A 25,086-nucleotide genomic window follows, 5' to 3' on the forward strand; every position below is an offset into this window, starting at 1 on the left:
AAATAAACATTTTTGTCATATCTGACCTAAGCAAATCGCAAAGTGCATAAAAACAAAATAGTGAACAGTATTAGCAATAACATTTGTTTTTCTCCTTTGAAATAAAATAAACATTTTGTTCACATCTGACCCAGGCACATCACAAGTGCATTTAACAGAATAAAAAAGAGCAATCAATGCACAAACCCACAACGTCTACTGCACTCTGAGGGACCACAGGTTCATTTTTAATCACCACATGTGTGCTTAGCAGTGCCCTTTTCATGAACAAAAAGATGGCGGTAGGCTGTATGCTGTGTTTGGATCTGGTATGAGGTACTGTAAAGCAATATAGAGGCTGAGAGTCCTACCATTGCACGTTTTGTTTATTTGGTGAAAAAACATGCAATGTTTAAAATTTGAAATTGACAAGTCATCAAGTATAATAATAATAATTCTTCACATTTATATAGCGCTTTACTCACTACTCAAAACACTTTGCAAAATCCACACTGGGAGGACCAGGGACACAAACCCATGATCTTCTTATTGCAAAGTGGCACTTGTTTTTATCAAATGCAGTCTTTCCAATTTGTTCATTGCTTTGAGTGTCAATGACTGATCATCGTCCTCGTAAACAGCCATGAATCTGTAAGATTAAAGCATGTGAGTGGAGAGCCAACCAATCATATGAAGAGAAATGCAAAGACAGTACTTGTCAGTAACGAAGGCTCTCATTGGAGTAAAAAATTTATTAATTTTACGAAAACCCACGTTTGCACTCACTTGATGAAACTGGAATATAACTAAGACTCAGCACACAATTGATTATTGCATCCATTCATCCATTATCCAATCCACTATATTCTAACTACAGGGTCACGGGGGTCTGATGGAGCCAATTCCAGCCAACACATGGTGCAAGGCAGAAAACAAACCCCGGGCAGGGCGCCAGCCCACCGCAGGGCGTGCGCACACACACACACACACACAAAGCACACACTAGTGCACCTAACCTGCATGTCTTTGGACTGTGGGAGGAAACCGGAGTACCCAGAGGAAACCCACACAGGCACGGGGGGGAACATGCAAACTCCACGTAGGGAGGACCCAGGAAGCGAACCCGGGTATCCTAACTGTGAGGCAGCAGCACTACCCACTGTGCCACCGTGCCGCCCACAATTGATTATTGAATCATTTAATTTGTAGTCGATGCCCTGACCAGCTGTCAAGGCGGAGGTCCATCACCAAAAAAAAAAAAAATCATGGTATCATAGACTGCTACTGCCACCACTTCTAGACACAACATCGTGCTGCACTGTAGGTTGAATGTTGCTAGGCTACAAATTCATGGTCTGTACTACTGTAGGAATTTCTGAAGCCGCGGAAAATGTGTTTTTCTTGGTCTTTCTCTGCATTTCTAATAGGATTATGGGCTAGGCTAGTGGACAACTCGAAATCTGTTCAACTAACTCATTGTGTTCTTCTTAGGAATCTGGAATTAGAATTGCCTTACAAAATTAAATTGACATTTAAGGGGGACTTTTAAAATAGACACATAATAAAAAAAAAATCAGTACATCAGTCATAATGTACAAAATAAGCTTGTTTAAGGAGGTAAGATAGGGCTGCACAAAAGAAGAACTTGAGGAAGACTGACTTGCCAGTACATCGCTCCTCCCATTCACTCTCATTCTCCTGCCTTCACCCTATTTGACACACTAACATTGACAAACTCATCTGGGGACAACTTACCATTGCCAGATAGCTTAAGATATGTTAAAGTACCTGGTATGTACCTATCAGTTGTCACAGACCCTGGCCAGGATGCGTCTTTGCTGAGAGGACCGGGGGAGCAAGCGTGGGCAGAACATTACCTCCCCCGGGGCGCTAGATGGCAGCCCCCATGGGTTGCGGTGGTGCCTCGGACTCCTGCAGGGCTTCATGGGAGATGGAGTTGTCTACAGCCCTGTTGGGATCTGGGGCACCAGGGGGTGCTGCAGCTGCTCCTGAGCCCGTATGGGCGATCCTTTCACCACACCTGGAAGTGCTGCCGGAAGCAGGTCATCAAGCACCTGGAGCTCTTCTGGGTAACATATAAAAAGGAGCCAGCAGACAGTACTCGGGGAGCCAGAGTCAGGTAAAAGGTTAATGAAGCTTGCCAAGGAGTGGAGTAGAGGAGAAAAGAAAAAAGTACAGTGATCCCTCGCTATATCGCTCTTTGACTTTCGCGGCTTCACTCCATCGTGGATTTTATATGCAAGCATATCTAAATATATATCACGGATTTTTCGCTGGTTCTCGGATTTCTGCGGACAATGGGTCTTTTATTTTATGGTACATGCTTCCTCAGTTGGTTTGCCCAGTTGATTTCATACAAGGGACACTATTGGCAGATGGCTGAGAAACTACTCAATCAGAGCACGCATTATGTATTAAATAAAACTCCTCAATGATATACGATATGCTTCCCGTGCAGTGCTTCGCATACTTAAAAGCCCGAACAGCACCTATTGATTTTCTCTCTCTCTCTGACATTCTCTGCTCCTGATGGAGGGGGTGTGAGCAGAGGGGCTGTCCGCACACTGGCCTAGAGGATACGAACGCTCCTCTAAAAAATGCTGAAAGACTACCTTCACATTGATCCCTTACTTGTGGCTGCTTTGTCGCGGTGCTTCAAATACTTAAAAGCCCGAACAGCACCTATTGATTTTTGATTGTTTGCTTTTCTCTCTCTCTCTCTCTGACATTCACTGCTCCTGATGCGCACTCCTTTGAAGAGGAAGATATGTTTGCATTTTTTTAATTGTGAGACGGAACTGTCATCTCTGTCTTGTCATACAGCACAGTTTAAATTTTTTAAAAAGAGACAAATGTTTGTTTGCAGTGTTTTAAAGTCCTGTCTCTACAACCTCCTGTGTTTCTGTGCAAATCTGTGACCCAAGTGTGACAAAAAATAACAATATAAACGTATGGTTTTTACTTTGCTAATTTTCATCTTTCATGGGGAGTTCTGGAACTGTTTGTGCTTAGTGGGACTGTGTTGTGGCTTCTGGGAACGGCAAACACATTGCCCACAAGTGAAGAAACAAAATAAAAAGCATTTCTGTTTTTACAAGTGCCTCCTGCGTCTCTCTGTGTCGGGCTGGGTGGCTGGCATGCCCTCTACACTTGTCACACTGTATAATAAGACATAATACAGTAAATGGAAAAAAATGTCAAAAGTGCACAAACAGCAAACCCTGACTCAACACTTATTTTATAACAGACTTTTCTTTAAGCATTGTACTAAACTAACAGCCGGGCACTCACGAGCATCCCCACATGCTTTGAGGGCCTTTCCAATGGGGATTCTGTAAAGTTCGAGAGAGAGACACCACATTTAATCAAGAAGTCTGGTTTCAGAGATGATCCTGCGTATAGAGGAGAACCTGACTAGCCACTTCCAGCTTCTTCCTCCACCAGAAATGTTATGTTTCATGTCTCAACTGTCAGTTTCCAGTGCCAGGGTATATGATGCCTGGATCTGTCCCACTTGTGTACTGTGACCCTACAGGACATTTGTAGGCTTTTGCCACTATTTTAATTATCTTATGCACTTTGTAAAGCCCTCTGTGACTGTGTACTCTGTGAAGGCTTCTATAATTACAATTACAATAAATCACTGACAATCATGATGAAAAAGTCATTTGAACAAAAAGAAAACACAAATCTTCTGTGGCTAAAGGTGTCAAAGTTCATTTCCCACTTTGTGATTATAGTAAAGCTGCTTCTCCTCTAACATATGAGATATTACATAACCACTTCAACAGAGTGCCTTACTTACTCTAAAAAGTTATTTTCTTTCAGGTAACAAAACTTTTGGGTCATTAGTTTGTCCTTATTGGTCATGCAGGACTGAAGAACATCTGCAAAATAAAAAGAGTCACTTTATCATACTGTTTACACTCTAAAAACAAAAACAAAGTATTTTTGAACACTTATTAGGTATGAAGGTAGACATGCAGTCACAGACTTCCTGTGAAACAGTGAAGGTGTACAGAGACAACAATATTAAAATATAAAGCTCATCATTATATACAGTACTTGTATTGAAATACACTGGCTTCTGTCGTAGTTAAGCTTTATTCAGCTACTCACTCAAAGCTACTAACTAGCTGTCTTGCTATTCTTTTTCACAGTTCAGTGGTAACGACAGAAGGATATATTGATTTGTCTCATCGAATTCTAAACAGTAATACTGTAATACAAATTTTTATATGACCTCGCATTTAACCTTTTAACTGAGACAATATAAATTGAGTATCGCAGTCAGGTTTAGAAGTTTAATCTTGGTGCAAAGATTTGTCTGCAAGTCAACATCTGTAATTAGAACATAACTTTAATATGTCACTGTCCTCTGTACAAATATATTTTCTAAATCTACTTTTCTTTCTGCTCACATGCACAGTGGACACAGATTTGGCACAGAGGCTAGGCAAAGCATAAGAATAGACAGATAAAGACAGCTGGGGAAACAGGTACCATTTTTCATCTGTCAGTGAAATTGTATCCTCTTTGCCTTGTTTGGAATTGTATTATTCACCTAAGTGGTGGCCTGCACATGAAGAAAGAGTATAAAGCCTTGGAACATGGCCCAGCACAACTTTGAAGCCGACAGATGGACAGGAGATAACGTCATCCGATCCTGAAAATCCTTCCAACGTAGCAACGAAAATGCCAGACTCTACACATCAGGCCCCCACTCCCGAGCTGGGTTCTTGCCATTGGCTTCCTTTGTCTGTTATGCAGCATAAGCCATCATTAAAGAAAGCTAAGTTATTTCTCCTATGTGATTTCTTACCGCTGCATCACTAAAGAAGGGGTATCGCCTTTTTATATTATATCTATATAGTTTTCGGATTATGTAACACACCGCCATTACCAAAGAACTCATTCCAACACGGGAGCTAACAACCCCTGCTAGATACAACATCATAACTAAAGAACTGGTTATTGACTTTCGCACCAAACAGCCTCTATACCCGGTTTCTATTCAGTGAGTGGATGTGCAGTTTGTTACAAACTACTTGGGGGTCCACATTGATGATAGCTATATAAGAAAGTGGGTAGTGACATAGTTTATTTATTCTATAACCCTGTGATTGCCAATGTGATTTTCTACGCTGTAGTGTGCTAGGCTCTCCAAATCAACAAACTAATTAAGAAGACAGGCTCAGTTTTGGGACACACTCTTGACCCACTAGAGGTAGTATCTGAAGGAATAATGAATATAAAACTGATGGCAATTATAGAAAATTCTGCACATCCTCTCTATGACAAATTACCATCGAATACTTTTATCTAGCAAATTATTCCACAGAAATGTGTCAAGAAACTCTATTGGTGCTCCTTTATGCCGAAATGGCAATGTGGCTATAACATGCCTCACTATAACTGCTCTCTTATTATTAGCAAAGACAACAGTTTTTTTGCAATTTTCAAGCGTGTTGTTGTGGTTGCTGTTTGTTATGTTTCTATATTTGGTTTCCATAAAAGCTACATTTTCCACTGACACAAAGAATTATGGGTCTGCCAGTCTAACTATGAATCTAGTTAAGCTGAAAACACAAATAAAGAATTTTTATTTTTCTCATGATGTATTAATCTTTTTTCCTTATTCACTGTCAATATACTGGGGAAAGCACAGCAAATTAACCATGACTGTTATTCTGAAATTACTTTTTATCCCCAAACCTTCTCAAATACAGTATATGTATATTACTCTGGGTAACAGCATTTTCCATAAAGGTTTATCTCATTTTGGGTGTCTTGCTACAAACCTACTTCACTTTCCTAAACTATTTTTCACCTGATACACAATTAAACATGAGTGATGCATATAAAACAGAGCTTTTAGTACAAAATCTTTCAAAAGAGGTTGGATTTAAACCATTACATTTTTCAAAAGATGAAATAATACATCCTGTTTCAACATTATATTTACAATTTGATACACAAGTTCCTTCTCTCTCCAAAAGGATTTGGTCAATGAATATATGTTATTCTTCACTAATGATGAGTATAATAGTTGACTTTGTACTGGCTGTATTGATTATTAGCCAAATACACTAAAATAAACAATATGCCTTGCAAAAACATTTTAGACTGGGGGCCACATTTATAAAGAATTTGTTGGTATTTATAAAAGAAAAATTAATGGGGAACATCCATATATTTACGGCAACTCTAATCCATGCCTACACCACATTTCAAATAAACTGAGAAATGACAACAACCTTGATTAAGTTGGGAAATACAGCCAAACCAGATAAATGACAACTAAAAATAATAACCTAATAATTCACATCACCAAGCTGTTGTTATAATGTGCACTGACATGACATAAATATTACACCATAAAAGTGATGAATATGCTCTACAGACTATGTTTTAGTTCCCTTTCAAGAGGGGCAATACTGCATATTTACAAGTTTTGGTTATTCCTCAGTTTATGTCAGCTGCCTGTTATCACTTCTTAGGGTACTGACTGACAGGCAAGTAACATCTCGGCCAAGTTTCACTCTGTCATGTCCACTGTGCTGGAAGCCATTAAGGGCAAATTTACACTTCACGCTCAGAATGCATACGCACATGAATCATGGCTGCCATGTATTCCCAGTGTTTATTTGGAGCATCATCTGAGCACGTCCTCAGAAATTAACGTGTCGTGTGCGCAAGTTGCAGTACCAGCAAAAACTCGGGGAGCACAGTTTGTTCAAGTTGGAACGTGACATCAGAGTCTCGGTTTCCTATCAACATGTGATAGCAAGTCACTTTAGAGATCCTACAGGATCGATGCGCGTGTTTCAATGTTTGATGAATGGTTTGATGTGGTGAAGCAAAATGCTGACATACAAATGCATTTGTGGTGATTTAATATCCAAGCATCGCATATTCCCCATCATAATGGCGCAATTTTAAAGGTCTCACATACCATCTTCTGAGGCATCTTTTTTTTTTTTTTTTGCACCTTCACAACAGCATCAGAATGTACAGAAGGGTATTTGAGCTTTCACACAGTGAAAAGGTCTATTTTGTGATTAAAGTGGAAATTTTGACTTTAATCTTGGAATTTCCACTTTAATCCCGTAGTTAATTTTGTCATTAAAGTAGACTGTCGTTAACTTCATCTTAAAACCAACCCACTTGTTACTACATGCTTCTGGGGCTTCCTCCTGACCTGACAGCAGCAGCAAGCAACAATAGATTGCCACACAGAACACATTAAATGTATGATATTCCAGATCTCTGCGCATTTAGAATCCTTAGATTTATACTTGATATCACTTTCATGATGAAATGCATTAAAGTTATATATATGTTACATTATATAGATTTTAATAATTAGATATTTTGTTCCTGAAAATTTGTTAGCATTGTAGTAGAAAAGTTATCATACAGAAAGTTCTGTTAATATGCATCACAGTCAGTTTTCATATAGATGCCTATTTCAAATATATCATGGCAAAATATGGCTAGTGAAATGCATCCTTGAACTGATGTATCCAGAGTGTTTTAAACTTGCATGAAATGTTTTCAAGCCACAGTCTGCAACAAAGCAGTAAAATATGGAAAAATCCAGAACTAAATACATTTGTACAGGCACTTTATAAAATGTACAATCATTATACAGTGGCACCTCGGTTCGAACCGAAGTAATTTCCCCCATAGGATTGCATGTAAATGCAATTAATCCGTTCCAGACTGTACAAACTGTATGTAAATATATATTTTTTTAAAGATTTTTAAGCACAAATATAGTTAATTACACCATAGAATGCACAGCGTAATAGTAAACTAAATGTAAAAACATTGAATAACAATGAGAAAACTAACACTGCAAGAGTTTGCGCTATAGCACTACGAACCGTTCACTAAAACCACTTTTTTAATGAGTTTTAAGCACAGGGGAAAAAAAATGAACATTTGAAAAATCCATAATTTAATAAACCACCAAGAAAAGTAACATTGCAACAATGCACGCTACGAACCGATCGATCGCTGTAAACAGAAGTGAAGTGGAGTTTAAAATCCAATAGAAAAAAGTCTTCATTAAATACAAAGAGGTTAAAACAATGCTCAGATCTGTCTCTTTAAAAACAAGCCCAGTGCATTCTTTAACTGCCTTCTTGGCCTTGTGCATCCAGCTGTCTCTCTCGCTCGTGTGTGTGTGTGCATCTCTCTTTCTCTGTGCAAAGGGAGAGACTGAACACGTGCAGAAATCAAATCGAAAGGGAAACTGGATTGTTCGTATACCGAGTGTGTGGTCGTGAACAGATGCAAAAGTTTGGCTAACTTTTTGGTCGTAAACCGATTTGTACGTGTTCTGGGATTTTCGTGAACCAAGGTTCCACTGTATAAAAAAGACTGAACTAAAATAACATTCATTCATTTATACTATATATAATATGTACAAGGCTGATAATTTGAAGTATAAATATAGTGAAAATTCTCATTCGGATGTATCTGAACTTCTTTTTTTTTTAATCAGGGTGTTAACTTTAAATATATATTTTGTTAAGAAAACTTGGAAAAAATATCACTGAAGAGGCTTACTAAAATCCTGCCAAAGGGACTACAACTTAATCTTATCCAGTAGTCAATTTTGTTTATAAGGAATACACAGTTGCTGCCATAGAAAATTTTGTTTGTGTAAAAAGGTTATAAATGATTTGATTTTAACTATTGCAATGCAGAGTAAATTTCAAAGCCAACTGAATCATGCTGCTCACACTGATCTAGGTAAATCTCAACAGCAATGCAAACTAGAATAATTCCAACTACAAAAGTATACTTTATAACAGTAGTCAAACAGAATTTTTGACGATGAAAAAAAAAGTCAATAACATTATTATTAGGTTAATTTAATTTTATTACTACATTGTTACAATAAGAATAATGCAAGATGAAAATATAGCCAACAAAAACGAATATTAGATGACAAGCAAATAATACTACGGATTTTTTTATGATAAAACTGTCAGTTGCTTTTACGGAGCACACCAGAAATGTTCCGAGCGTCAACTGGATGATAACATACATACAAGACCGCAAGATTATTACAGTCTGCTTTATATATAACATACAGTATATATACTGTATATATATACTGTATATATATATATATATATATATATATATATATATATATATATGTTACACACAGTATATGTATGAAAAACTAGACAAACAACAACAGTTTAGTCCAAGTTATAGCCTATAAATAACATATTTATAACTGCTTATAAAAATTACTGATAAATGTCATGCCTATGATATGGACGGTGAGGTTAATGACAAAAAAAGAGAATGGCAAATTGTTTATATTTTAACAATATAATGACTATGCAATATGGGCAATTAGCATGCTTAAAATGCTCTGTTTTTTTTTTTATCGTTTTTTTTTTATTTCTTTATTAATTTTATTACAATCAATACATAGCAATCAAGTTTTTACAAAAAAAAAAAAAGAATTATGCTAAGAACAGATTTTTTTATCGTTTTGTATGAAACCAAAATGAGTTAAAAATGCAGACGTTACCTTTGGCTTTGATCTTTACTGTCACTCTTTTTATTACTTTTACTCTCTTGAGGCAGTTCTTTCAAAAAACTGTAAATTTGGCTAAGAATATAAAGTGTACAATCACTGACACCTATGTGTAGTTTGTTACACGTTTATTCTTTATTCTGCATACCTCCAGTCTGATTCATTCTTAAGATGTTGCCATCCAAGAAAAAAAACACTACCAGTAAATAAGATTTTATAAGGATATGGGAAATGTCACTGCATTGAGCTAGTAAACCATCTACCACCATAAGTTTAGTGGCATCCTGGACTAAAATTGCTATATAACCCACTGATTAGGAAGCTGAAGCCTGTCCCAGCAGCAATAGACAAAAGGCAAGAACCATCCCTGAACAGAATAACATAAGCCCAGTTGTGCTGCGGAGGTAAAACAAATGGATGTCCTTGGGAGAAAAACACAAGCACTCTTAATTAGTCAAAAAACACATACTGATGGCCATTCAAGAGAGAAAAAGGTCTTCTACTCACTTTCAGTTACATACACAACACTGTGAGGGTTTCTCTTCAGAACAAAGCCATACTCCAGAAGCAGTCGCTGGCTGTCATGAGGTCCATAACATATAAATACTTGTTCATATCTTCTCCATCTTGATTCTGCTTTGATCTCATAACATCTGGTATTTAAATTGAATGCAGCAGTTACCTGCAAGGATGAAAAAAAGTTGTTGTTTTTTTTTAATAATTTTTCTTATGTGCCACAGACTGAACAGTGCTGCAGCACACAGTTAATAGTCCTTGGTTTGAACATCCAACCAGAGTGCAGTAGTTTGCACTTTTTTCTCAAGTCTGTGCGAGTTTTTTTCTGTATGCTTACATTTTACTCCACTATTCAAAGACCTATGTCTTTATCTTGACTTGTAATTCTAATTTAGCCCTTCAAGAGTGAGAATATGAAGGAATTTGCCCTGTGATGTTTGCTTCCTTCCTTGTGTCAGAAACTGCTGACATAGGCTTCAAACTCCATGACCCTCAACTGGATTGAGCATATTTGATAATGGATAAATGTCCTGACAAGACAGAGTAGACTTGTTAATGTTTTTTGTATCCATTTGCATGCAGAATTAAAACAACAATATGTTGTAAAGTTACACAGTAGTTCTGACTTCCAAGGGAGTTCTATATAGCAAACAAAATCAGAAACACCAAGTACCAAAATTATAAACCCTTTTACTGGAATTTCACCTTCTGCTGATGTACTGTAAAATCAATACAAATACAATACAAATCATCTCAAACCTTTTCCAGCTTTAACAGGATCTTGTAATCAGCACATTTATGCTATCGTGGGCTGCATCAGGAGTGGGCAGGAGGAGTACAGGAACCTAATCAAGGACTTTGTTTAATGGTGCAACTCAAACCACCTACACCTGAACACCATCAAAACCAAGGAGCTGGTGGTGGATTTTAGGAGGCACAGGCCCCTCCCGGACCCCGTGATCATCAGAGGTGACTATGTGCCGAGGGTGCAGACCTATAAATACCTGGGAGTGCCGCTGGATGATAAATTGGACTGGACTGCCAATACTGATGCTCTGTGCAAGAGAGGACAGAGCCGACTATACTTCCTTAGAAGACTGGCGTCCTTCAACATCTGCAATAAGATGCTGCAGATTTTCTATCAGACGGTTGTGGTGAGTGCCCTCTTCTACGCGGTGGTGTGCTGGGGAGGCAGCATAAAGAAGAAGGACGCCTCACGCCTGGACAAACTGGTGAGGAAGGCAGGCTCCATTGTAGGCAAGAAGCTGGACAGTTTGACATCCGTGGCAGAGCGACGAGCGCTGAGCAGGCTCCTGACAATAATGGAGAATCCACTGCATCCACTGGACAGGATCATCTCCAGATAGAGGAGCAGCTTCAGCGACAGACTGCTGTCACAGTCCTGCTCCACTGACAGACTGAGGAGATCGTTCCTCCCCCACATTATATGACTCTTCAGTTCCCACCCTTGGGCTAAACATTAACATTATTCAAAGTTATTGTCTGTTATACCTGCATTTTTATCACTCTTTAATTTAATATTGTTTTTTGTATCAGTATGCTGCTGCTGGAGTATGTGAATTTCTCCATGGGATTAATAAAGTATCTATCTATCTAAGTAATATATTCATCAAAAGCTCACTAGTCATGCTGTACCAGGTTATACACTTTTTTACACTGTTAAAAAGGGCGTATAGAAAGGTAATCAGCACTCAGTCAGCATCCATTTAAATGATCCCTACGGGTCCTCTTTGCACAGCGCAGGGATGACATTAGTCCAGCTGAGAATAAAAAAATATCTGTTGCGCAAAGATACAGATACAAAAAGGGATTACATGCAGAATGTGTGCATTAAAATTAAGCTGCAGACCAGTTATTTAAACAAAGACCACTTTTCTAAAATGCACTGCTATGTCATGCCACATTCACAATTCTTCAACTGTAAACTGCATGGCTTCCAGTTAAATTCCTACCAACAACTCTGTTCATCCACCCATATTCTAAATGTGCTTATCCAGGTTAGGTCCAGGGGCAGCTTGAGCCTATCTCGGCAATCAGCAAGCAAGCAGTCAAGGTGGAAACAACACCTGGACAAGGCACTAGTCCATCACAGGGTGAACACAGACATTCACCAGTGCCGATTTAATAATGCTAGCTCACCTAACTTGCATGTCTTTGGACTGTGAGAGGAAAGCTCATGCGGACACAGGTAGAACATGCAAATTCCTTGCAGGGAAAACCTAGGATGTGAACCCTGGTCTCCTTACTGCAAGACAGCTACACTACCACTGCCTCACTGTGCAGCCCAACTCTGTTCATTTGTTTAAAAAAAAAAAAAGAGAGAAAAATAATTATCTATAAAGGGCCTAGAGATGGATCTCACTAGAGAAAATAAAATTACAGCTATTATGTCTGCATTTCTACCTTTCTTTTCTAGCCTCCTGGACACCATCTCCAGAAATGCAATTTTCCTTAACCATAAAACATCACAGCAATCATTTTCCTATAGTACTACACACCATGTAACTTTGTGAAATGCGTATACAAATAAAGTAGTTACTTGTTTCAACTTCAGTTTTATTACAGGTATAATGAACAATCTTTGTCATGAGCTACAGTAATATTTGGAAATACTAGCATGTCATAACCTAACACAGGACATTTCCAGCGCTACTTCTCCTTATGGCCTACACATCTCTATTTTGATACACCCATTGATAGGATGCAGACGCCCACAGGGTTTAGCTCTCTTGCATAACCAACTGAGCCGTTACACTGCTGCATATCTCAAATTTCAAAATTTCAACAAGATAGAGAGGGAGATAATTTTTTAACCTTTGTGATGAACAAAATGTACTTTCTCTGTAAATTAAGTAAAAGAGAAAATGGTATTTTAAGTCCTTTTCTAGAATAAAATGGTGACATCTTTCACAATACATTACCAGTTTCAAACAGTTGAGAATTCAAGGATTAATGTGAAAAAAAAACAACAAACATTCTCACCTGTGTTGTTGCACTATGATTCAACAAGTCCAAATAGGGAGCTAAGGCATATACATCCACATCTCTAGAAAGAAACTCACTTTGGGTATTTTTCATGTATACAGTGCGGGTATTAACACTAGACCAGGCCCACCTCAGGGCATCAAGAGTGAAGATATCATCGATTTGTTCAGTAAATAAAGGTTGTAGAGAGTGAAAGAACTTCCGGGATGAGAGGTAAAGCTCCTCAACAATAACTCTCTGATCCTTTGCTTTTCCACGCAGAGGTTCAGGAAGCAGGTCTGTAATGTTGCCTGGTAAATAAGCAGCGCAATCAAATGTCTTTGGGAGAATGTCTATGTAGGGCTTCCAGTCAGACTGTGTCCCAAAGTGAAGTTCAGCAATTAAGAACACACAGAGTGCCAATAAGGGTGATACAGGAGGCTTCCATCTACCAGGGAAAGAACATAAAAAGTCATGTTCCATAACTTAAAAGTTAATTAACAGATGCAAATGAAAGTAATGGACAGTTTAAAGCGATTTCTTTTTTGTCTTGGCAAATTAAAAGTATGCTGCTACAAATTATTAGTAAGAAAGTGGTTGAAGTATTTTGGAGTTAATTTGCCTGGAAACAGTGAGGATAAAAAAAGCAGTATCATGTAGCGAGATATGGGTTACTATTATGACATTTGATGATGCATTTAATCCATCTATCTATTTTACAGGTTTTTTTTCATACTGAGGGGTTCTGCAGACATTGCAAATACAGGGCAGGAACCATTTGTGGATGGGACCCCATTCCATCAGAGTTCAAGAATGTTCATGGGAGGTACAGTGCTAAAGTAATGACTGGTCCCTCCTGGTATAAGCATCTTTCCCCCAAGACCCTGAACTAGCTACAGGTGCTGGAAGGTGAATGGATACGGGAATGTGTTATTTAAAATTGTAGCAAAAAAAAAATCTGTTTTACTGTGTTATAAATGACATCAAAAAAATCATCACTGAGTAGGAAAGTGATTTTACCTTTTAATATAGTCACCCATGTAACTCTTAAGCACTGTTGAGGTTGTTAGTAGGCAGCTCTCTGGTAAAGAGATAATGAGGTCACCAGCCTGCAAAGAAAGACCACATAACATTTTTAAACATATTTCTTTAAAATCAAAAACACAAAATTATATCAAGATGCCTTAACTGGGGCCTCACCAAAATCATATCAACATTTTGAGCTTTGGACCTCACAAAATACAGTGCTTCCAAGTTTCATATCCATTCCTTTCTTAACCATGCTATAAACTGCCTTTTACATGATAACCCAGACTGTTTTTTTGATCAACTCTTTATTGAAAGGCACAAATGGCCAATATATTATGGTAACTAAAAGCAATTATTTTTACATATTATAAAATAACAGCCACTGTACTTTTTGGTACTTATTATTTATCTTTATATGGATTAGCACCAAGATATTAGCTAATATCAGAAATGTGTGTTGACTTAGTAACATTAAAGCATGCACATGGTGATGGGAGTGAAGCTTTTGGATCAATTGTATAAGGAGGTGTCTTACCGACTGTAATTTACTCTAATCACAATAGTTTGGCCCATTCCATCAGTTATCCTGGAATGTTACAGATTTGCATATTTGTTTGTTTTCAGCAGATAATAAACTGATACAATTATAATTTTCTGTCCAAAGAATTATTGCTGGAAATATTCCATGCGCTGAAAATATATTCAACAGTGTCAGATGCAAAAAGTTGTACACATACATTACACAGGTCCATTGTATTTAATCTTGCTCACTTATATTTGAATCAAAAATTGCTTCTATATTTGCAATAAAAGATCAGGATCTTCATATGAACATGTAGCACTCCTCAAGGCTATTCTGCTTTAATGGAAACACTACTGGCACTGCTATAGCATAATACTGTATTCAGAACCGTTACATCATGGACTCCAAGTTTGAATCCTGCCCTGGGCCTCTGTCTGGGTGGTACTTCTACATTATCACTGTTTCTGTAGGTTTTTTTTTTTTCCTTATTCGTCAAGTATTCCAGTTTTCTTCCCATATGTGAAAGATGTGTTGTTCTTAGTCTGGTGATCCTAATTGGCCCCCTGTGAGTATATGTGTGTGTCACTGGGACCTTTAATGAACAGGCACTTAGTCACGGGCTAGTTTCTACTGTGTGGCAGCGCACCCAAGATTAGGCTCTCGCTCCCCATGATCTGGATATGAAAGGAATTTAAGAATGCTACATATATAAAATCAAATCAAATGAAATAAAGCACAGCACCATGCTATAATATGTATACTGCATTAGACAAATATATACATGTATATATTGTATCATATTATAGGCTCTCAATGTACATGCTTAATACTACAATTACCCAGATCTGTCTGAAAAATAGGCCTCACAACAGTGGAAAGAAAAAAAACATTATTTAAAAACGACACTGACTGGATGAATGCACAAAGGAAATTCCAAGATCAAGTGACACATTACAGTCGTCACTAATCACTATAAATTTGGTGCCAGAAAGCGGCATCCCTATTGTGAAATATGAAAGTAGTAGCATCTCACACATGGCCTGGGCAGATAAAAAGAAAATGAATGTAAACTCTAAAGAAACTTTGGCTGCAATCTATAAGAGAGCAAGAGGATTTCACAAAAAATAAAAAAAATGTTCAAAAGTACTATACACTAACGATCCCCATCTAGCTTAATGTAGGTTAAGACATTTTATAGTGTACAATGGGCAAAAATTGCAGTATATATGTGCAAACCTAAAAGAAAGGCCTCTAGCACAATAGTTGTTTTCAAGGTGTGGCTCACAGACCACCTACCTGTTTACATTGGGAGTCACATAGGCTACAAAGTGATATTTAGTTTGCTCCTTTATGTATTTACTCCATTTTAACATACTTACTGTTGCCTTACATAAAACTTTTTATTACCAGTTTATGTTAGAGCATAAGCATGTTATTGCTGAACCAAGATATTGTCATGCATTCAAAGGCATTGTAGTTTCTACCAACAATATACAAAACTGTCAGTTTAGCTCTTCCTTAATATGGCAGTATTTGTTGTTTTATTAAAATAATGATGTTCCCCAATCTCTGAACTCCTGTGTGAACCTCCCCACTAGTAGGGCCACAGGGAACCTCTAAAACAAAAAATACAAGATATCCATCCAATCTTCTAACTGATGCTTAACATTTTTTCCCCTACTTCTCTCTGCTACCTACTTCTCCACAGAGATCACAGTCACTCTCTCTCTCCATGCCCTGTGCAAAGCACTGTTCACCCCTCTCTCGCTCCAACCTATTAATGAATCCCAACTCATTTTCTCATGGTCATTTGAGGAACCTTGTGTATTCCAGGGGTGTATGAACCACCTTGGAATAAACCATTCCAGAAGGCTAGACCTGTAATTTAATTCCAGTAATTCCACTTTTAATCTACAATTTACACCACTTTATTCATTTGTCACTCAGGGGTATTTACTTATTTATCGCTATCAGGCTATTGCAGGACCACTATGCTCCTAAATGAACTTTCCTTCTGTTACAAATGCAGGGAAAACCACTAAACAATGCTAATAAAGTATTCAGTCTTTCTTCGCAGCAATAACTATTTTTACTTCTATTCCGCTACATACTGCTTCACTCCCTATCCCATTCTTATTTCTCTTGATTCCTTTTCAAACTTGGTCTCTTTCTCCTATCCAACCATTTTCTTTCACTGTGCTAACTTCTCTTAAATCCACCTAAAATCATCCTACAGGGCTTACCCCCTGGCAAATGTAATCCTTTAATTCCACATACAACACACCCTTTCTGCTTCATCAGTGCTTTAACTTTCCCTGACAGTAATTTATGTTCGAGGCCAAGAGGCTATTACAGACTGTGGAAACTTTAAAAGTGTGGAAACTCAAATCCAGGTAGGTTTCAATATATCATTAATTTGGTTTTTGTACATATTGTGGTGTTTTATTCTTTTCAGAGGTTTTAAAATATATGGAATAAATTCCTTTAATTAGTTGTGTGGTATGGAGTCATTTTCTTTTCTTAAGAATGTGTTGCATCTAGATGCTGTGATGATTGATATATGATTTTTTGTGCCTTTTCCTTAATGTTTTTTGGTGATCTGTGTGGCTAAACTGGGGTTTTCACACCCTGGGAATCAGATTTTAAATATCAGTTTTTCTTCATCTGACTTGAATCATATTCCTGCAGCATCACTTAACTGTGCTAGGAGTGTCAGCTAATGCCAAGGCAATGCTCCCAGAATTCCACAGGAGTGCTCAATGCATACTGTCACCAGTGCAACCTATATGTTTCGGTCCATTCCATTCTCATTTATTTGTCTGGATAATAATACTACACATGCAGTTCTCTGTTTCTTATCTCAGTGTTCTGACTTTCTTTTCATTCAGTTGTTTCCTGGTTCTTGTCCTATGTTTCTGGCTTAGCAAAAGACCTGTTAATCTTTTTGGTATTGACCCCTGCTTGTATTATTTTCCACCTTGTTTAATCACCTGATCCTTTTAAATAAAATCTTTTTCACATACTCTTAGAAACAGGTGCCTGGCCATTTTGGGCTAGGTGTTTGTTTGTGTTTATGCTTCTTACTAATCGGGACTCATAGGATACGACTTCACTGTTGTGATGGTACAGAGGCCAACTTCACGCACTTCTTGGTTGTCAAAGATTCTGGCTACTCTAAATAAACGTTTATGGTGGTAGATAGTGTTTGAAAGAATTCCTTGGTCCAGGATATTTACTGTCTCTTTGTTTTCTTGTTTTGGTTAATGTTCTTTGGACTGGTTTATGTTTAACTTCAACATCATTTCAATTTTGTCCCTAAATTTGTCTTGCTTACCTCCTGGTCCATACTGCTAAACCTAGCCTGTTCTAACCAGGTACAAGAAAATGTTAGTGTTGTAACCTAAATATACCAGTACAAGTGAAATGCAGCAAAATTACCAGTTCAGAAAATGGCCAGTTCACCTAGGTCTTCAGGAACGCGACTGTATCTGACTTTCCCTTTTGACCATTTAAGTTTTGATCTAATTTTTGATCTATAAATACTTTAAATTTGTTTGATAATATTAATAGTGACCATGATGAATATGTATGGACCTCATTCAAAAAATCAATATGTTTAATTAAAAAATTACTTTTTTTGATACCTTTGCCCCACTTTGTGGAATTTATTGCCTCATTAATGCAGTTAAACTAAATAACTGTGGAATAATTTGGCAGTGTGAGTATAAATAACCTTATTTGCTGGAAGGTCATTCTTTCTGGTGGTAATAATTTATAATAAGGCAACAACATCTCAACTTGGGACATTTCAGTAAAAAAATTAAAGGTTAATAAATCTGGAAAATTTCAAGTACCTGAAAAGTTCCTTGAAGTGCAGTCACAGTCATAAAATCCATCAAGCACTGTGATGAAACGGACTCTCCTGAGCACTGTCAAAGGAAATGCAGTCTAAGAGTGACTGCTGCGGAGCATAAGTAAAACCAGCCTACATGGTAGTGCCAGTGCACGGAAATAACTACTGAAGAGTCAAAAAAGAAATGACTTGCTTGGGTCAAGAAGCACAAGTGGTGGACATCAGACCAGTGGAAATCTGTCTTTTGGTTTGAGGAGTCCAAGTATTAGATTTTTGGTTACAGCTGCCATGTCTCTGTGTTATGTAGGTAAAGTAAACAGATGATGTCAGTATAAGTAGCTCCTATGGGCACTGGGGACAGGGATGTGAGGCTCTGGGGGTGATTTATTTAGAATTGAAGGCATACTTAACCAGCATGATTTCCAGAGCAGTCTGCAGCAACACACCATCTCATCTGATTTGCACTTAGTGTTATCATTATTTGTTTTTCAACTGGACAACAAAACAAAACACACATCCAGGTTGTGTAAGAGCAGAAATATGATGTAGTGCTGTTTTAGGTGACATGGTTTGGGATGACTTTTACAGGATAGTGAAGGAAAAGCAGCTAATATGTGCTCAGCATATGTTGAAACTCCTTAAGACTGTTAGAAAATCATCCAAGATGCTTGAGACACTGCCAAAAGTATACAAACTGTCCACCACCCTTTTACATCACTGCATAATGTCATATGTGTTCTTTTATAGTTTTGGTGTTTGTATTATTCCAAAATGTAGAAAACAATAAAAATAATGGAAATGTCTTTGTGAGCAAATGTATCCAAACATTTCCTGCCTGTAGTTTAGACATGGGTAAAGTGTTCCTTGTTCCACAACACTTTTGGGAACAACAGGCTAGAGAATATTTATGGATTCAGACATTGTCTGCTTATTTTTCCTAAATTAATCTGGAAAGATTGACAAAATTCAATGTGTTCTATTAATCATTGGTAAAACCTCAAATTCTTTATTGCATCAAAATGAAAATACTTTTCCTAGCCACAAATGTGTTTATTTCACTTAAACATGTACTGTATTACCTGCAATTCCTTTGTGGTCATCAAACCTCTTCCAGTATCTAAAACACAGAAAAAGATATTTAATACATGCTAAATCATTTTGACTTATTGTTCAATGTTTGCATGATTTTACAATATTTTGGAAAAATATATATTTATATCAAGACTGTAAAATGTTGATGGATATTCAAAAGGTCGAATTCTTTACCAAGTGACAGTTTTCACACAGGGATACAAAGTATCATACAAAGTATGGGAATGCAAGGTCTTTTATTTCATGTTGTATAATTAGATTCTAGGAGTAAAAGGATTTAATTTTTGACAAGCAAGAAATTGGTCACCAAGTTTTCCTTGTGGTGAAAAGTTTTATTTTGCTATAGCAGTACCGACTTCCAAAGTTTCAGCAGAGAAGTACACAATACCAATCCAACATCCACTTAATCCAGTTTAGAATTGTGGGGGCCAGAATCAATAAGGCACCAATAAGCTCTGGATGAAACACCAGGCAAAAACACAGCACATTCCCACACAAAAAATTTACAGTAAATTAACCTAACATGCATGCCTTGGGGATATGCTGAGGACTAGTGACACGGTAAAAACATGAAAACTCCACAGCAACAGCCACTAGGCTGGGATTGGACCCCAGCACTCAGGAGCTATGTGGCAGCAGTGCTAAACAGTTACACACCATGCAGCCTGGGCACATTGATAAAAACACAAAACTCCTGGACCAGTGCACCCATGTACATGTCCACAGAGCATACTGGGATCTGTAGTCCAACTGGGCCACCCTTCTAGGATAGGGAGACACACCCCTAATTTAAGAGTCTTCCACTTGACCCAAGGTGCTTAATTTGGGCAACGTCCTGAAACTGGAAGTGCTCCAGGGCTCAGGATAAAAGAGGCTGCCTACCTCATTCAGGGAGTTAAGAGTCAAGAGAAGAGTAGGGTGACACTCATCTAGTGAGGAATGTTGGAAGGAGAAGGAAAAAGAGATACATTTGTTTTGTGTTTATAACAAGTAGCCTGTACAAGGGTGCAATGTTTAATTCAATAAACCCATTTCAAACCAGAACTTGTATGTGTTCAGTTGTCTCTTGTGTTTGGGGCTCCAAGGCGCCCCTAATGTTTTTTAGAAATCTCTCAGATACTGTAATTGGGGCCCTATAGACCACTCTACCTTAGAGACCTACTTTGGTGAAGAGACCCCACCATACAGATTCTAAACACAATTTAGAGTAAGGGGGTGTGGAAAGCAAACCACAAGACAATATAAGGAAAAGGGACTGGAAAAAATACAAAAAAACATTCCAAACAAAATGAAAAACAGGAATGAGGCAATGATACAGAATGCATTCTGCAAAAGGACAGTCTTGACACAAGGTGAGGTCAGTATATCTTCTGGCCCTTTGGGACACAGAAGTAGACTAAGCACACTTGAGAACAGATGGACTGATAAAGTCAAACAGAAATTGTCATGCAAAAAAAAAAAATCTTTTGGTTAAAATCTTTTACCTGGAAAGCTGGCTGGCAAAAGATGACAGGATGTAAATCCCCTCAATTTCAACCACCTTTGCAGCTGAACATATTCTAGTCTGTAACTCAGGTTAACTAAAGAATAAAGAAGTACAACATTTTTGTTAAAGAATGTAATGGCAAACAAGACTTCTGCTCCTTCTGCAGAGGTCTTTATTTATAGTTTGTGACCTGCTGGAACATGATTGGATGTTAACTCAGCTGCTGCTCATTCGAACAGTAATCAGGTGTCTCAACACATATGAGAGAAGAGTTAAATATCAGTGAGTAGGAAAGGTTTAGCAAAAAGGAAAAGAATAACAGGGGACAGTATTGGAAAAATTATAATGGAATTACCCTCTTTTTGGAAAAAAACAATCAGACATAAATTTGCTAGGCACAAATGTTTGTAACACCTCCATCATTTCCTCTCTGCCATCAGACCAGTCCATGTTTCTAAGTGGACTTGTACAAACATAATGTCTACTATAGCCATGCATTTTCTAAACCTACTTTCAGGTGCTAGAACTTTTCCCAGGTCTGAGCATAAAATGATATACAAATCCTGGTCTGGATAAGCCTCAACATTCAGTTAAACCAAGTCAATTAACCATATAACACTCAACATAATGTCATATCACTGAATGGCAAGGGGGTCCTTAGAGGAAACCCTTTGAAAAACTGAAAGAACATGTAAAATTAAACCAAATCAGAGGCCTGCACTGCATAAATTAGCAACATAACGTGATGCACCAGTCTACAAAGACCATCTTTAAAGTCACACTAGAAAAATTCAATCCACTTATCTATCTAACCATCCACTTCTTGAACCTGTTTAACCCATTTGGGTCAGCACTGTAAATTGCCATTGTTTGTTTGACATTTTTCAAGCATTTTAATAGCATTTTACAAGTGTTTTCCAGGTGATTTTCATGAGTTTTCAAAGAAGTGTTTTGCAGAAAAATACATATTTGACATTTCCTGTCACCATGTTGTGGGTTGTGAGGTGTTCTATGGTTGTGAGATTGTTGTGTCCGAATGACTTCTATGACATAAGTGCTGTTAAGTGCAATGTTTTGTGCACGGATATTGGGTTCACCCTATTCTGCCACAAAAGAGTATCTCAAGGACAATTCGGGATCCACTATGAAGAACTCAGACAGTTTCCTGAAAAATTCCAGGATTACACACGGATGTCAAGAAGTACTCAGGTACAGTGATATCATAAAGACACTTTAACATATTTACAAAAGTGTATTCCTACAACTGAAAAAAATGATTGCTTTACTTCACAAAGATATTACCTTCTGTGGTCAGTGCAGCATCGTGCACTCTCTTGCTCCGTTAATATTACCATCACTCCTTGCACATCCAGTAAGAGGCAGTGACTTCCTGTAAAATGCTGCAAAAACATCCTTTGTTTTTGTTTTTTATTTATCCAGCTTTTTGCAAGCATTACAATTTATTTTAATGGACCAAACACTTTGGGAGAACCACTCAAACTGCAGCAGGGGTTTTCTAAACCACTCACTGCTAAAATGCTTAGACATGAGCAGTGTCATTGAAAATAATGGCAAATAACTTTACAAGTGGTTTAGGAGCATTCTGGTCTACTGCCAGAACTCTAGAAAAACACTTATGTGTGAAAAGTCCCATGGGGACTCATACCCCATCCTGGCAGCACTGGCTGCCAATTCACCACAGGAACATTTACTCAATTAGACAAGACCAATTTAAGATAACCGATTAACCAAGCACTCGTGTTTTTGACAAAACTTCCAACATCCATTTTGTGATACAGTAAATGATTACTTATTATTTTCAAGTGGCAGTGGTGCAGTGAACATCTCCAGAGTCCTGAGTTCTGATATTTGCCTGGGAACTTCAATCCAGGTGGTTACTTAGTGTGGTGGGTGCGACGATGCAATGTAATTAACGCATGCTCCCAACCTCCTCCTCCTCCTCCTAGCTGTGCATTTACCCATTCTCTTCATGTCCGCATGTGTTTTCCTTCCAAATGTAAAACATGTACTGTATGGGCCTGGTTAATCAATAATTCTAAATAGGTCAAGTGTGTCAGTATGGTATGGATTAGTTAGCTTCAGACTGGCTGCAGAACCCAAAAATCCTATTCCTGGATTAGGAAGATTTGGTTTAATACACAATAAGTTACCAAAAAAGAAAGGATAGAAAAAGCATGACTTTATAGAAATTTTAAAAACTGTGTTTTCATAGGACACTATTTACAACAATGACAGCATGTAATGGTCACACTTTGGATTGCATCAACTCATCAAAGCACTTTTCTGCAGAAGCTTACCTCCTGTGCCTACATGTGTCTGTTTGTCTTTCTTCTTTCTTTTTCTGCCAGTCCTCCCCAGGTTTTTTTTACATTCTTGGAAGTTCTAAAGAAAACAAAAAATAAAACAAATTTTACATCATTATTCCATAAGCTCCTTTACAGGACCTTTTAAGATTTCTGTACCTTTTCACTTTTTAATTACTTGTAGTACAATATGTAGTAATACTTCTGGCTCAGAGCTCCAGAAAAGTTTGAATCCCATAACTGCATGTTCACATTTTCATCCTGTGTCTGTATGAATTCTCCTAAAATAACCCAAATATATGCATCTTAGTTTTATCAGTGACTTTAAATTGGCCTAGCCTGATTGTGTGTAAACATGTTTGCCCAAAATGGACTGGTACCCAGTATAATCTTGTTTCCTGCATTGCACCAGATGTTTCAGTTATTTTTTTTTTATTTTGTCTGGGTAATCTGGATTTCCTCTTACTTCTAAAAGGCATTTCTTTTGTTTGAATGTGGATGTGTGTGTGTGTGATCCCTGAGTTGGACCAGTATCTAACCCAAAGTTGGTTTCTGCATTGTGCTCCATACTGCCAGGATGGAGTCTACGGCCAGCAACAGTAAATAGAACAGACTTTATATTGATTAGATGTATGAATGGAAGGATACATGGTAGTAAGTCACCATATAGTGCATGTGAGACTTCCACCTTTAAATCTCTGCTACGGATGATAGTTTGAAAATGGATGTCTGAGCTGGATTTAGTTATTTGCTCTTGTCAAAAAATCTATGATCAGTCTGTGAAAGTAAACATCACATACATATTGTATGTCTAAATTTTAAAATGTTAGACGTGATAAACTAGTAAAAACACAAAGACAATAAAAATAAGAATGATCATCGGCTCTAGACAGTTTGTAATGGTAAACTCTGAATCTGTCCTTTGATTAATGATTTAGCTAATGTAGTTCTTGTTAGTAAAGGGTGTTACTAATACTACTACTACATTTTAATATTGATAAAACAAAAACGTGTGATAAAAAACGTATTGTATTTTGACAGCAGCTACCAACGACGTAGACAAATAATGCATCAGGAGTAACGAAGTGCTTTATTTCATTTACAATTATTTAACGTATGCGGACAACAAGAACTATACTGCACTAGCTACTCCTACTCAGAGGATAGTACAGCGACCATTACATCCTCCACACAGAAGACGGCAGTAAAACTGAAATTCAGAAACAGGCAGTTCATTGTCCTGTACGTCATCAAAGTGAGTCGACTGAACGGTACGCATGCGAGGACAGCACGGATCCGGCAGTTAGCACTTCTTTGAGAAGTTCACATTACATAGATATGGAGATGCATCTATGTGCATTTAAATAAACTTCTCGAACAACGGAGTTAACTTACCACGCATGCCATGTTGCATAATTCAGGATTCGGTTAGTTGCTCAGTCCCAGAAGCGTTCTAGAATGCCCTCATATAATTCAAAAGCATAGCAATGCCTCATGGAAGCGTCTTTTCCTGGAAACTCCAGTAAATCCGATTCGAAGTGGTATGGCCCAAATTACCCTGAAATAATGTATTGGACAGTCTCTTAGCAGAAAAAAATACAGGTCTATGACGTAGGATTACACGCTCGACTTCTTTAATTGTGGGTTGAGCCAAATCAGGGGTGGGGATTACAAAGGAACGCCCCATCATGTGACTTTCCCCGTGCAGAA

The 25,086-nt window shown here is 37.7% G+C and overlaps 1 protein-coding gene across 5 annotated transcripts in view; it reads right to left on the reverse strand.

Moving 5' to 3' along the window:
- The window catches only part of setd4 (SET domain containing 4), a 44,897-nt gene extending 19,873 nt beyond the window's left edge, over positions 1–25,024 (reverse strand). The window contains exons 1-8 of one of the 5 annotated variants that reach the window (XM_039743839.1): positions 24,772–25,019; positions 23,371–23,455; positions 21,051–21,146; positions 19,554–19,591; positions 14,090–14,178; positions 13,088–13,517; positions 10,076–10,250; positions 3,806–3,887 (exon numbers count right to left, since the gene is read on the reverse strand). In XM_039743839.1, the coding sequence (XP_039599773.1) occupies positions 3,806–3,887; positions 10,076–10,250; positions 13,088–13,517; positions 14,090–14,178; positions 19,554–19,591; positions 21,051–21,146; positions 23,371–23,455; positions 24,772–24,783 (1,007 nt within the window). In that variant the 5' untranslated portion in view covers positions 24,784–25,019. Of the gene's footprint in view, positions 1–3,805; positions 3,888–9,443; positions 9,991–10,075; positions 10,251–13,087; positions 13,518–14,089; positions 14,179–18,475; positions 18,560–19,553; positions 19,592–21,050; positions 21,147–22,354; positions 22,453–23,370; positions 23,456–24,771 lie in introns of those variants that run through there. The other 4 variants (XM_039743843.1, XM_039743844.1, XM_039743842.1 and 1 more) reach the window with 4 other exon arrangements.
- Positions 25,025–25,086: the final 62 nt, after the last annotated feature.

This window comes from Polypterus senegalus, chromosome 2, assembly GCF_016835505.1.
Source record: "Polypterus senegalus isolate Bchr_013 chromosome 2, ASM1683550v1, whole genome shotgun sequence".
NCBI classification, from domain to species: Eukaryota; Metazoa; Chordata; class Cladistia; order Polypteriformes; family Polypteridae; genus Polypterus; species Polypterus senegalus.